This window comes from Drosophila tropicalis, unplaced genomic scaffold (genome assembly GCF_018151085.1).
Source record: "Drosophila tropicalis isolate 14030-0801.00 unplaced genomic scaffold, ASM1815108v1 contig_694, whole genome shotgun sequence".
Lineage (NCBI taxonomy): Eukaryota > Metazoa > Arthropoda > Insecta > Diptera > Drosophilidae > Drosophila > Drosophila tropicalis.
Window position 1 is genome coordinate 1,555,991 of NW_027173176.1, and position 15,198 is coordinate 1,571,188.

Sequence of the window (15,198 nt, forward strand, 5' to 3'; positions counted from 1 at the left end):
TAAATGTATGCGCCTTAGGGCTGCTTTTGAGCCTTTTCTTGTTGTTTTGTTGGCTAAGCAATTTACGTTGTTTTCAGAAACAAAGAAGTACTATTTAGAAAGGTTTAGGAAAAGTACGAATCTCTCTAGAATTTGAATTGCTAAGTGATATACGCAAAAGATTACGATGCCTTGGGTTACTTAAGGTTTTGAGCAGAGCCAAGAGAAATCCAAAGTCAAAACGACAAAGCTAAAAAGAACACTTTGTCAGATTTTTTTTCTGAAAAGGACACTTTCGTTTCATAGTAAAGAACTATTTGTAGAGCAGGAAAGTATTAAAATGGCCTTTTGATGTCTTCTACTTTACTAAGGTAAATACCAGTTGTTATTATGTTTAATTCTCTCAGTGTATATTTAAATTTTCTGCATTGTCATTAGCCGCTTTAAAATTTAATAATAGCAACAATAACAGTAACGAAAAAAAAAAAAAAAACGAAACAAAATGAAAAGCCATTGAGCTCTGCTGGCAGCAGCAGCAGCAACTTCTAAATTCTAAATAATGATAGCCACGCTGTGCTGAACCCAACAACAACAACAACGGCAACAGCAACAGCAACAATAACTCTACAATTTTTCTCTACGCTTTCTGATTATGGCTCCAAACACCACCAACAACAACAAAAATTGCCAAGTAATGGCTTAGAGAAAATTTAAAGCTCCCTCCTGCCCCACCCCGTATAACCAACCAATAGACCCACTCTTCCTTGTTCCTCTCTTTCTCTCTCTCTCTCCCACTTTTTCTCTTTGTCATTATTGCAAATGCAAATCAAAAATCCAAAATTTGCAGCTTAATTCTTTTTGATGGGTTTTTAATAAATTGCTCACCCTTGCAATATCCCAAATCGCAAATTTGTCAATGACTTTGACTTGGTCTGCACAGCTAGAAGTACGGGTGTTAATGGTGGGTGTGGAATGGTGGGAGGTGGGGAGGACGAAGGTTAAGAGTATTCAGACACACTTCCCCACGTCGCTTCTATAGAAAATCCAGTTTGATTGGCAAAACGGAAACTGAAAGCTGAAGCTGGAAGTTGCCGCCTTTTCCTGTCCTAGCCCATACCCAATTTCTTCTCATCTCATACCATCTTCTCCCCGCTCCTGTCCCCTCTCTCTTTCTCTCTCTCATTTTTCTGTGTGTTCTGTCTATGAATCATGCGCAGCTTTGACATTTATGGCCTCAATTTATTTGATAAATTTCACACGCACGTTATCAATTGGCTCGAGGACTTCTACTTCTCTTACTCACTTTGGTTTGGTTTGTGTTTGTGTTTTTTTTTTTTTCTCGCCGGTTGCTAGTCTCTTCTGTTTCCTCTCGAAAAAAAGAAAAAAATTGCTATCTCTTTCTCTCTGTTTCTCTGTGTTACTGCATTTGCCCAGTTCTGGGCAATAAATTTTGACGGATTAGTGCGTTTATGACTGGCATTGGCAAAAAGGACACAAAACACAGCAAATACCAAAAAAAAAAAATAAAAGGAAAGAAAAGGAAAAACTATTTAGGGGTGGCATCAACTCTGTAATAATGGCTATTATTATTTATTTTTATATATTTCATACCTCCTCCCCTACACCTACACCCCTTCTCCAGCGGGGGGTGCAATGCGGTATGAGTGTGCCGTATCAATTTTCATAAAATATCGATACCCGGTTATTGATAACCGTTGCGAAAGTCATTTCTACTTTTACCATGAAATCATCCGTATATAACTTTATATATAGCTAGGAATAGGCCTCTTGATTTGATAAATTTCATCTTATATTGAACCATGTTTATGATGAGCATTTGTCAATTGTTCTCGTCCCCCCAAAATCTTTTCTTCTCTCTCTCTCTCGTTTAGTGAATAGAATTATTACCCGAAATCCGTAATTTCAATTGGTGGCGCGTCTGGGAACTTTATTTCCCTGGCCCTGAAGATAAGGCAAGCCGATTATTGCATTACAATTGGCATAAGTTAGTAAATTTCATAAAATGCATTTACAATAGCTATTCTAGGTACTCTTTTGCTATTTGAAGTGCCTCCTGTTCAAGTGTCTGGCCAAAATCATTTTAAGTAAGCTTTTCACTTTCCCTTTGTATTACTATATTTTGGTACGCAATTAAGTACTAACTAATTACAAATTGATCTCGAGCCAACAGAACTCCATAAATAATGAAAATCGGCTTAATGTCTTGCATGTATCCCAAGAACTAGAGCTGATGCGACTAAACAGAGCCTAGATTAGGAGATTAATTAATATTACTATTTACTATAGCCGAATTTTCATCAACACAAAGCCCATCTTGATTCTAATTTCCAATTAATAATTTCATGTATAAACTATAAACCTAAAACAAAGCCTAACAGAGGTCAGGTAATTTTATCATAATTTGTGCACAAATTTCTTCTCTCCGGGCTAGCCTAAGGCATTTATTGTTTGTCCATGAAAGGTTTAGGCTAAAATATATCATTGAGACTAGAGACAAATAATAGATTTTATATATTCGACTCCTATGTTTGTGGAAAAATGTTTGCAAATCAATTGATTATGCTCTTCATATGCGTTTTATTCAATGCAAAGAAAAAGTAATTAAAGTCCTTGCTGTTTACAAAAATCTCGCCAGGACATGGGAGTTATTGGTTCTTGCGGTTGCTGCTGCTCCTGTTCCTTTTCGATTTCCTGTTCATCATCCTCCTGGGCTGTGTTCTCTGCTGAATCATTTGCTTTTTTCATCATCATTGACAATTTCTCCATACGCAAAGTTTCGGCATTCTCGAATTCGCACAATTTTTGCAAACGCAATTGCATGCGTTTCTCCAGTTCCTCTATGCTGCTTGGCTTGTCATCAATGGAGAGCTTTTCTAATGAGGATTGAGGTGTTTCCGACTTGTGATTCTCAATCCAGGATTTATTGCACATGTCGTTGGAGTCCACAAAAGCCGGGAGTTGGGAGTTGCATGTGGATGTGGATGTGTCTATTGGGTTTGTAGTTGGTGTGGGTGTGTCTGCGGTTTGGTAGGTGTCAATGGTTTCAATCTGGTTGGTTGGTTCAATCTGGTTGTGGTGATGGTGTTGGTTATTTTTGTTTTCATTTGCGGTCTTTGATGAATCACCGCCAGCAAATCTGTCAATAATATTGATGAAAAGCCGTCGACCACGGCACATGGGTTCATCGAGTTTGAGAAGCTTAATTACTTCCTCACGACTCTCAATCTCAATATAGGCCGAACTGCCAGCTGAGTTCAAAGATCGTATATTATAATTTGCAAATATTTTACGTATCTCTTGTACAGTGGCATCATTTGGTAAATTCTTAATATGCACCATATACGATGCTTGATCTGGTATATTTATAAACTCATCATCCAGATCGTTCAAACTATTCAAATCGCTGCAGTCATCATAATTATAATAATAATCTTTATCATCCGTTGTCGTCGTCATTGTCGTATCAGCACTAGATAGCAATTGGGTCACTTTAATTAAATCACTGAAATGCCCTTCTTGGCGAGTTGTGTGTAGTGAAGTAGTCGATGACGAAGACGATGATGCTGAAGCCATCATCATCATCGTTGTCGTAGTCTCCTTTGGCTTCAATAAAGATTTTTTATTTATGATTTTATTTCGAAAATTGCCTGCCATCTTTGTGTATACATATATTAATGTTGGATAATTGAAAAGGTAAAGGCAGAGTTTACTTTGTTGTGTACTTTTTTAGTTTAATCTGATTTCCAATTATAAATGAAAACATAATAAATATCAAGATGGGGTCAGTAGTTGTAGTCAGTCTACACACAATCACATAATAAAAAGCACGTCGTCGTCGTCGTCGTAACTGAAATCTCTGTCCTAATCCTCCTCCAAAATTAATTATGTTAGCTGCATGCGCTGACGCTGCTTTGGGTGCCTTCTAATTTTATATACCCTATAAAAAAATGTTAGAGCCTCAAATTGTTAGGGTATATGTTCTTAGGTTATATTGAGTTTGAAGAAATGAAATCTTGATTCTCATAAAGGGAAAACAATTCATATCAACTTCAACTTTGCTTTAAATTTTGAAAGCTGGATCAATATATTTATCTTTCTATTACCAAGCTGTGGTAATCCTAAATGGTTTCTATGTCTTCAGATTTCAACTCATATATTATTTTCACTTCTTTTAGAGTATTTTAAAGTCTTTAAATGTATTGGTCGATGCAAAGAATCTAGGAAAGAAACAAAATAAAAGTATTATAAAGGCGATGCTGGTGTAAAGATATGAATCCCAGGCCAGGTCAGACCAGGCCACACAACAAGCTGGGCTTTTTTTTGTTTTTTGTTTTTGGGATCACATCGGTTTCAGTTTTTTGGTTTATGCCTTTGCACGTTCTCGTTCCTAACAAAAAAAAAAAAAAAAAAAAAAAAAAAATAGAAAAGAAAACATACGTTTTTTATTCGTTCGCCTCAGTCGTTCGTTCGTTCATCAGCATCAAGATTATGTTGTGGCAACCAAGTGGATGGGGACCACTTGAATATACCTCTCTACAATACATGTAAATTTTCAAAATATAATTGGCCTAATATATTTATTTTATTTTTTTTATTTTTCTTGTGTTACGTGAGACCACCTTCATCTGGTAATAACCCCCTCAACCGCCTACAACTTTACCTTCATCTTCACCTTCTTCTTCTTCTTTTACTACTACTTCTTCGACTTCTTCTCCAACTCCTGTAAAGCCGCCACTCCTCCTTTATCTATTTCCACCTCTTTTACTATACTACACCATGTCGACTTATGATTTTTATCAGTTTACTTTACTTTATGTTTGACTAACGCACCCAATTTTTCTATGGAAAATGGGTGTGTATGTATGTGTGTGTGTGTGTGTGTTTGGTGTGTGTGTGTGTGTGTGTGCCGAAACGAGCCCCACAAAAGAAACAAAAGGAAAACAAAAAACCAAACACAATCCGTGCATTAGCCATCGAGCCGGTCTCTAGTCTCTCTGTCTGTTGTCTCTATGCCATTTGTTTGCTGAACTTTTGATATTTTCCAGTTAGCTTTCAGAGCCCCATAGCCCAAGCCCGATAGTTGGAGCTGGAGCTATATTTGTTGTTGTTAATCGATGAACCTTGGCATTTGCTTTTCGTTTGGATACAGTTAATGAAGCAGGTGCTACACACACACATAGACACACCAGCTATTGAAAGGTGTGTGAAAATTACATTATTTTCTTGCCAAAGAACCAGAAAATCAAATAGATTTTTCCTCTTTCTGTTTTTTTTTGTTTGGTAGTTATAGTTTATACTTTTAAGTTGTAACCTTTAATTTGAAAGCCTATTAACAAGAATTTTCCAAAGCATATACAACAAAAAAGAGGAATTTTCCACACGAATGACTGAATAATTTGTCACCATTTGACAGGGACAGGCCCAGAACACAGAAAGGGGAAATAAAGGGGAGGAGCGGGCAAAAAAGAAAGAAAAAAAAACAAAAACAAACAACCAAAAATGAAAACCAGCGAAATGAAAAGCATCGTCAGGTAAATGCAATTAACTCAACTGGATTTTGATTGATGTCTTTCAAATGAGCTTCGATGGCAGGAAAATTAATTAGCTTTAAATTATGTAGCACAAGCAAACAAAAAAAAAATAATAAATAAATAAAATAAAACCCAAAAAAAGAGACCAAGCTTAATTTTTGGCTTTAACAAAGTTTCTATACCCTAACTTAGTTTACAAAGCTTGGAAAAGTTACTCAACAAATGCTTCTAACCACCAACTTAAAGTTACTTAAAAAGTCTTTAAATTACTTTTAGTTAATTTTTGAAGAACCTCTTCAACTAATATACCCTAACTTGGCATAGAGTAAGCAAAGACTCCCCGCAAGCAACAAAATCGAAAAACCAAAACTGCCAAAAAAAAAAAAAAAGACCTACAAACAACAATTTGAATTAAGGAAATGAATCTACATACATATAAAAACTCATTGCAAGTCAGGTGTTGGCCTTGAGAAAGGCTCAATACATATTCTGATACATTTCGAAACATTGTTTAATGTAAATTAAGATTTTGATAGGTGATAGGAAAAAAAAAACCCATTGAAAAGTTATTTTTCTATTGATTTCCATTTTATTTTTTAATCACTCATGGAATTTTAGATGCAACTAGAAATTCTAATTAGCTCCCTTTATAAATTATAAAAATGGTCACCAAAGTTGTTTAGAATAGAGAGTGTCTTGGGGAGAAAAGTTAATGGCCAGAACAGGTGCTGCACTTTTTTTTATTTATTTGTTTTTCTTTTTTTTGATGTGATCATCATCATTATGTTGATACAAATAATTTATCAAAAACTTAATGACTAAAAGCTGTCGAAATAAATTAATTTTTGCCTGATTTATTAATGCGGCCATTGTTCGGCGTCGTATCAATGTGTGTGTGTGTGTGTTGACAACCAAGTCGGCGACTTCGTCTCGACAAAAATCCAGTAAGCATATGCTAATTGACCACCTAATTAGTGCAATTAATGCCATCGACATTCAGATAAAACCATCCAAACAAAAAAAAAACAAAGACAAAGACAAAAACAAAACAAAATCTTGAAAGTAAGTCAGACAGTGGAGACGTGCTAATGAAATTAACGTACCGTGGTTAATAGTTTTGCTAAATTTAGGAAAAATTATTTTCATACACATTACGTTTATTTATTATAATTTTTTTGTTTGGTTTTTTTTTTTTTTTATTTCTTTGTTAATTTTCTTTGCAATTAATGAGTTGGCGTTTAAGCTTAGGGCCTAAATGACACGATTTTTGGCTAGTGGAAAATTACACATGTCTACCCATCCAAAAAAAAAGTGGAATTGAGAGGGGGGGTGGAAGTGTGTGTGTGTCTCCCAGCAAATGTGGATGACTAATCATCAGCATAAGGAAAGAAAACAATCAAGAGATAAATAGAGAGAAAGAGAGAGGGAATGATGAACGGAAAAGTTTGACTATGACTATGAAAAATTCAATTTGCACTTTATATTTGTGCCTAAAAATTTTCCTAATCCCCCCAATTTGATGGGTAATAACTGTTTTAGCCGCAATTAGCTCGATTAAGTGATTGATAAGAATCGTGGGGGGGGGAACTTTGCAACTAAAATTGATAGATAGATAGATTTTCAACTAAAAGACCTGTTAAATATATTGCGTATGTGTTAACTCCGATGCTGGTTAGATGCTGCTGCATTTAAAATTCGAGAGCCACTTCAGTTCAAAACTTTTCATTCCGGTTGGCTTTTTCGTTTTTGGTTTTAACTTTTTTTCACATTCATTTACAATTCCCCATTCTTACAATTTTTGTTGTAGCTTCAATTTATCGACTAATTGCTTGAGGGACGGCTGCTTCAATTAGACCATCCACTTACAATTTGGTTTTTCTCTCACTCGCTTGCTCTGTCTGTCTCTGACTGACTGACTGACTGACTGACTGACTGACTAACTGTGGCTATCTCGTTCTCCTTTTCTCACTTATTAACTGAACGAACGAATGAACGAACAAACGAACGTTTTGGAAATGGAATGTTCATTCTGGCATTTGCCATTGCCAATTTCCGTCAAAACGGCCGTTGGCCGTTGGGCGTAAATTAAAATTAAATTCAAATGGAAAACGTTGAGAGTGAATGGTGGATAGTGGGGAAGCGGGGGCGATGGGCTAACGAAATGGTAAAAGTCTCTCGTCCTGTTTTCTGTCTCATCTCTCCGAGTTGGTTGGTTGGTGGTGGCCATTGGCACGTCTCTCTGGGTTTGATGCAACACATTTTTAGCAATTATATTCGCGTTTCGGCGACATTACAACGGCAATTACACGCAGCAGTCAGCCAGGCAGTCAGCCAGTAGCAGGAGCCAGGAGCCAAAAGCTCCAAAAAGGACATGAGGACAGCTGGTACAAAGGATGGGTAAAAGAGAATGGATATCCGTCGTTGTTGTACGTTTTCCACCCGCCTTGCTTGTCAGCATCATCACGTGAAATGGCAACGTGATCAACTCAATGCACAGAGTCCTTCCCCTCTGCTCCACTCCACTTCAACTTCGCTCCGACTCATGTCCACACTCATCTTCTTCTGATGGACGACAGTTCCCGTCATCGTCATTGGGACTGATGTTTCTGCTGTTGCTGTCACTGGCAGACGGCTCCCTTACTTTAACTCACAAAATTCCCAATTCTGCTCTCTTCTCTTGTCTTCTCTTTTGGCTGATGAGTCACTGAGAGAAGAGGGATACCGAAAATAACTAAAAACCATTTAAATACCGTTTGGATAAACACCCTATAGCAAGTAAGGGTATACAACTTAGCAATTGTTCCCTTTATTTTATTTAGAATTTGAATATCCCAAATCAGGGTTATAAATGGCAAAAACAGGCCTTAAAGTATCAAGTTTTAAGACCAATTTAATATATATTAAACAAATGTGAATATTTTGTTATTGTTGTTGTTGCTATTGCATTTTTTTCTACTTAGTTAGGGTAATTGAAATGTGAAATGGAATTATGGAAATTTTCTATGTGTATCCTGCGTGTGTGTGTCCTGTGTGTTACGTATGTACGTGTATGTGTGTGTGTGTGTGTGTATGGCCAAATGAAATAAAATAAATGTATGAAAGCAATAACCGACCGGCATTACATAAAAATCTACTTGGCCCAGGCTCGTAATTTGTCTCTACATGTGTGTGTGTGTGTGTGTGTGTGTGTGTGTGTGTGTGTGTGTGTGTGTGTGTGTGTGTGTGTGCATGTGACGTGAGCCTATTTAGGAGTTTTCTATGTGGGATACGTGTATGCGAAATATGGCCGACACTTCCGTTCGACATGTTGCACATGTTGCTCCCGTTTCCGCTTTGCGCACCACCTAACCGCCAACTCACCGACTTACATGGCGTCCCGCCTACTGCTCCACCACCACCTTACCACCCATAGTCGCGCCACACAAAACCTGGGATACTCCTCCTTCAATTCATGTGCTATGCCCATTCTCAGTTTCAGTTCTCCCCTCCCCTTTTCTGCTCATACCTCTTCCACAACCATACACCCTGTGTGCCATGTGGCTACCCATTTCGCATAAAATACAATATACACAAGATTGTTTTTCTTGTCGCTTTTGTTGTTGTTGCTGTTGTTGTTGCTGTTATTGTTGTTGTTGGTCACGCATGGTGTTCCTGTCGCTTGCTGTTTTTATTGCCCAGCTCTTCCTGCCATTCGCTTGTTTCATAATTAATATCCTTTCACACATTATTATAACGGAAATGAGTGGGGAATTTCTCCTATTTTTTTTTTTACCCACCCATCCCCACACACCCCACACCACTCGGCTCTATCGTTTTTTTGTTCATTTCATTTTATTTCATTTTGCCTCCTGTTTGGTTTTGGTCTGTCTTTCCCTCTCCCTCTCTGTCGTCCCGTGCACCGAAGGACGCGACATGGACACCGGGGCTAACTATGCGTATGTGTAATTAAAAGCTCATGAAAAGTGATTAAAAAGTGAGATGCGGCTGGCGGCGGCGGTGGCGGCCAGGACGAATGTGCCATATATTAAATGGCTCTCCGTTTTTTCTGTTTTTCTGCTTTCCGTTCTCTCTGTCCGTCCTGACCATAAAGTTGTCAAAATAACAACTACAACATCGACAGAGAATGAGAAAAATTTAATGAAAAGCCGCCAGCTGATGTCGAAGTGAACAGGTAAAGGGAATTATTTGCATATTTAGATTTATGTGCTCTGTGCATATTATGTTTGTAGACAGACAGATAGACAGTTATATAATATATGTTCATTGTTACCATATTGGCTTCCGATTTCAGTGAACTATTTTGTATTTTAAAATTATTAAATTTGAAAAAGTAAGAAGCTATCTACTTTAACTGCTTTTGAAATAAAACTCGACTCGACAAACCATCTTCAACATATTTGGGAATAAATGTTTTCTGTTAAATCACAAAAGAATTACTCTGGGACATGTTTATAAAAGAAATTCTTCGATATTTTGTTAATCTTACTTAAATTGTTGGAAAATTAATGCTCGATTATCATGTTTTATGGATCCAAAGGTAGTTAACTGTCCTCATGCTACTCTCCGAATATATTTTCACCCTCTTAAGTTAACACTTTAAAAGACTTTTCAAATACATTAATGCGTAAAGGACTAAATTTTCTTAAACAAATTGCTTTTGGTACAAGAAATAATTTCATTTCCTAAGTATAAACTCTGTCATTTAAATTTAAAAACAAAAACTTTTCATAATTTCCATAGATTTGTTTATTAGCAAGCAAACAGCTTAACTTTAGTGTAATTTTCATTACATTAACTGAAAATTTTACAAGATTATTAAAATATTTACATATACTCGTAGTTTAGCCAGTCTGAGTCAGACTGAATCTGAGACGGGGTGGCTTGTGGAGTGTGGATGACTTTTTAAAAGCTCGCTGGTGCATGGTAATAAGCCAACTTACAAAGCAAAATGTCCAAGCAAAAGGATATGCATCAGAGTAATTAATTAATAAGAAACTAAAATGTCGGACTTAAGGGCTACCAAGGGAGAAGCAAAGCACAAACACAGAAAGAAAAATGTTTTGTATTATCTTTATATATGAATCATTATGGTTATGGGTCAACGATATAAACGAAACTCTTGATGCCTTAATCCTTGTTGTATTGTTGATATCATACTCAAGTAAGTTCAACTTGACCATATAAAATGTGAGTGTAAGTAAGCTTATCGGCTTAATTTACATGCATATAACCATTATATACACATACATATACATACATATATGTATGTACGTAATCTACGGTGGTTTTTCTTTCGAAAACCGATCTTTTTATTCCACTTGGTCTAGCACAACCGCAAAATGTCCTTATACCCCAATCGTTAGTCCTTTTAGCCCTTGCACAACCGTTTGACTCATAGTCCACCAAGTGATTGGTATAAAGATATTTAAAGTGGCCAGAATGGAACCGAGAAACGACGTTACGATAACCGGCTTACACGCATGTTTCTCCTGTTTCTCCTCCTCTACCTCCTTTGACATGGATAAGGATGACGCATAACTTAAAAATGGCGCGGAGGAGATGGTAGGTGGCTTGTGGGCAATAAGCATACACAGGACCTGTGACAAAAAAAAAAAAAAAAAAAAAACTGCACCAGGCAGGCAGGCAGGCACATCAAGGAAACGCATGAGTGGCATTTTCGCGTCATTTCCATATGAAATTTTTCAGCAGCCGTCGCCTTTTGTTGCGTGTTGCGTGCAATTTTCAGTGCCAGAGCCGCCAGAGCCACCAGGACTACACTACACTACCACACTTCACTTAACTCGCAAAAACGGGCGGCTGCAACTGTACTCTACCACCGCCGTGTCTTCTCCGTCCGCGTCCTCATCCTGGTCCTCTGTGTCATCGCTACACGCGGCACATAAATCATAAACAGCAGCAGCAGCAGCAGCAGCAGCGGCAACTGCGAACTACGTCGTAGCAACATGAAATGCGTAATTTATGCTGCGCAACAAGAGAAGATGAGGAGCAACAGCAACAGCAGCAGCAGTAAAAGCGGTAAAAGGCAACCCAATAATACTAACAAAAAAAAAAAAAAAAAAACACAACCAAACCGAAAACCTACCCGGTTGTTGCTTCAGCCTTGACTGGGATTATTGTGTAACTGTACTCAATGCGAAGCTTGCAGTTTTCCAACCCAAAAATCATATCCAAAACATGGGGAAAAACGACGACCCAGCTGAACTGAACTGAACTGAACGCAACGCAACGCACTGGGCTCATTGCTTTGAAGTCTTCTTTTTTTTTTGGCTAAAGACGCAATAAGGAAAAACTCCTGTGATGTGGCTGGATGGTTGGCTGTACCGCGCGCGCATTGCGTCTTATTCAATAGATTGCGCGCAACCCTCCTCTACTCGTCCGCCCATTCTCCCGTCCTCCTTCCTTGGTCCTGGCTGTTCCTGGTTGTGTTTTTGGGCCTTTTGTTTTCCATTGTCTTTAAAATTCAATCAAAATGCTTGAAGGAAAATTTCATCAAAGCAAGGAAAAGCACCATGGGATTGTCGTGCGATACAAACGAGAGATAGATAGATATACCGGGTACATGTTATATAGAGTTAGAAAGAGATGGAATTGAAAGAAAGAAGCTTGACGAGTTGCTGCACATATGTTGTTGTGGTTGATTTGATCAAAATAGAAATACAATATGTGTCGGAAAAAGAAGATGTATGTGTGTGTGTGAGTTTCACACATATTTCAATGAGTCTTGATTAAATCTCATTCAAATTTATCCTTTCACACGCTTAACGGGGCTTCAAAACCAGTTGCACATACTGTACTATTAAGGGATTTTCCCTTCTCATTCCATAGCTTCTTAACCAACACTACAAGCTTTAAAAATGCAGTGTTGAAGATTGATAAAGATGCTGATTAGTATGACGAAAAGGCATTAAAGTTTGTTCGAGAAAATGCATGGGAATGTAAAAAAGTCTAAGACCAAGTGCCACATTTTTTACTCTTAACCAACACTGCAAGTTTTAAAGATAAAGATGACGCAGAATAGGCTTAAAATTTTGTTTAAGCAAATGTTCAGAAATGTGAGGGAAACTTTTCCTTTTAAATCAACTGTTGATTAACACTACAATTTTGTACAATACAGTGTTGGAATATTATTGATGAAACAGAACAGATTTACCTACATAAGTATAAGAGTAGGACCAAAAGAATGATTGCATAATTTTAGACAGTATTCTTGGTTCTTGGTGTTTTGCTTCAAGGCTATTTACAAAAAATTAACATGCAAAGATAATGTTTTATTGAATTATGTAAAAAATCAGAGAATATGAGAGTTCAAATTGTTCAAAATTTTCAACTAATCATTGAAGATGTAATCCTTTTACTCCATGTATTTATACATACTTTAGAATTCTTACAACTTTTTCCAGCTCATATTGCCGATTTTCTTTTCACAATTTCGTTTTAAAATTACATGAAATTTGGATGTACCACCGCCACCATCACCACAACTCAGACCACCATTGGTGTCGCGAAATTGCCACAAAGTTAGAGAGTGGGCTTTCTACACTCAATTTTTTTTGCCACACATATAAATTTTATGCTGAGGCGGCAGCTGTCACACATTGAGAGCAGAAGTTGGGTGCAAAAGAGAAGTAGAGTAGAAGTGACAGGTCCGGTCAGTGGAAAATATGAATACCACTTGAACATGTTAACCCCGAAAGGCCTTTATAAAACTGTCCAAAGCTATTAATATCAAAAAATTCTGCACACACACAAATATATATACATACATATATAGAGAGAAATAGAGACACACACACACAAGCAAACACACACATAGGGCAAAAAACTGCGCAGTTGCTTAGCTCCTAACTGTGGCCAGGATAACGAACTAGCCGAATAGAACAGCTAGGCGTTCCAGGCGTTTCTTCTTCTGTTCTGTTCTTTTCTGTTTGGTTCGGTTATGTTCTGGCCAGGTCAGCCTATGTGTGGCATGTTTGGCGTCCATGAGGCGGAAATGTAAAGCGCATGGCAACAGCGGATAGCCAGCTTCTATATGTAGTAGTCAGTCAGTCAGTCAGTCAGTTATGGGTGGCTCTGGTGGTAGTGGTGGTGGTGGTGGATTGGATTATCAACAGGCAAACACACACCGCCGAATGGAAGAAATATCCTTGGTCAACATGGCCACTAACTGTGCAAAGGGCTACATTGGTGGCGAGAGAACGGGAGGGGTGGGCGGCTGTAGAAAAGCGGCGTCGGCGGAAGGCTTTTGTTGGCTGAAGCTAAATGCTAAATGCTTTACGTGTACTGTGTGTGTACAGTGTGTACACCCTGTGTGTTGCTGATGCGAACGAGCGCTCGCGCCATGTGGCCTTTTGTTATTTATGATTAAAAGCGCAAGGACTCTTGCCAGTGTTCAGTGTTCATTCTCTTCATCTATATATATATATATATATACATATATATAAACATATATTTACATACGACTCTTGCACTCGTATTCATAGGTCCTTCTACTTCGCCATCCATTTGCCTGCTTGTGTATGCTAAATATAACGCTGCATGTGTCCATACGCGTCCATCACTTAATCACACCACCACACACACACTCACACAACACACACGCAACACTACCTCAATAAAAGTGTATAGAGAATATATGGCACATAATATTCGCCTTTTAGGTTTACTCCAATATCCATCTAGGAAACTTCACTTGGATTATATTCACATCTCGAATATGTTTAAATACTCTGAATATCCTCTTTCTAATCTTAGTTTTCATTTTTACATAAATACGCTTTATTTGGACATTTTCTTTTTGCAATTTCTCAAACCAATCTTCAGGTCTAAGACTTTCAATTAAGGGCATCCAATCTTCGAATCCTTTGAATTATGTTCATTATCTTTTCTGTTTTAGATTTTGGTTTCTGTACATTCTATATTTCTTTTGGGATTCTTTCTTCCTAAACCTTGCGTTTATTTCTTTATCCATTTCTCTTTTGTTGTAACACTTTACGGTGGAATTTCCATTTCCTTTGGATTTCTTTCTGAGCTCCACTTTCTGCTGAATTTTATAGCCTGTTTTGTTGGCTTTACCTTTTTCGCTTCTCTAGTTTCTTATTCTGTCTTTGTCACTGACTCTCTCTCTCTCTGTCTATGTGGGTGTTTTTTTTTTCCATCTCTTTGCCATCGTTCAATATACAATAGATTAGATTATTAAATTTTTGTCAATTCCATTTGCCATAACTTTTCCGTGGGAGTGAGGTCGAGAAGAGGTTATCTGCCAGAGGCAAGCATTCACCCACAGGTTCAAGCAACACACTGAAATATGCAAATAAGTTTATATCCTTCTTGTGTGTGTGTTTGCTGTTTAGTTGGGATCTTTTCCATTTTGCATTTGCTAACATGTTTTTTTTTGGCCTTTTTTTTATACCATGCAGCCAAGAGTGGGGTAAAATGGTATTTTGAAGTCGTCAAAATCCATGAAATGGGTAGAAAAAGGTTTCAGTAGCATGGTATATATTAGTCGGTGCGACGATTTACTTTACTCTAGTTCTCTTCTTCTTGCCTCGATGATTCACTTCAAATTTATGATGCAATCGCCTGTCCGGGCGCATTCCGGTTTCTTCTTCTTCGCTTATTTTTTGTTTCTTCGGTTTTTTTTTTTTTT

The 15,198-nt window shown here is 37.5% G+C and overlaps 1 protein-coding gene across 1 annotated transcript; it reads right to left on the minus strand.

Annotated features, from left to right (window-relative positions):
• Positions 1-2,557: 2,557 nt before the first annotated feature.
• LOC137579288 (uncharacterized) lies at positions 2,558-3,683 on the minus strand. The gene has a single exon (XM_068293005.1). The coding sequence runs from the start codon at positions 3,652-3,654 to the stop codon at positions 2,602-2,604; it is 1,053 nt and encodes a 350-aa protein (XP_068149106.1). The 5' UTR covers positions 3,655-3,683; the 3' UTR covers positions 2,558-2,601.
• Positions 3,684-15,198: the final 11,515 nt, after the last annotated feature.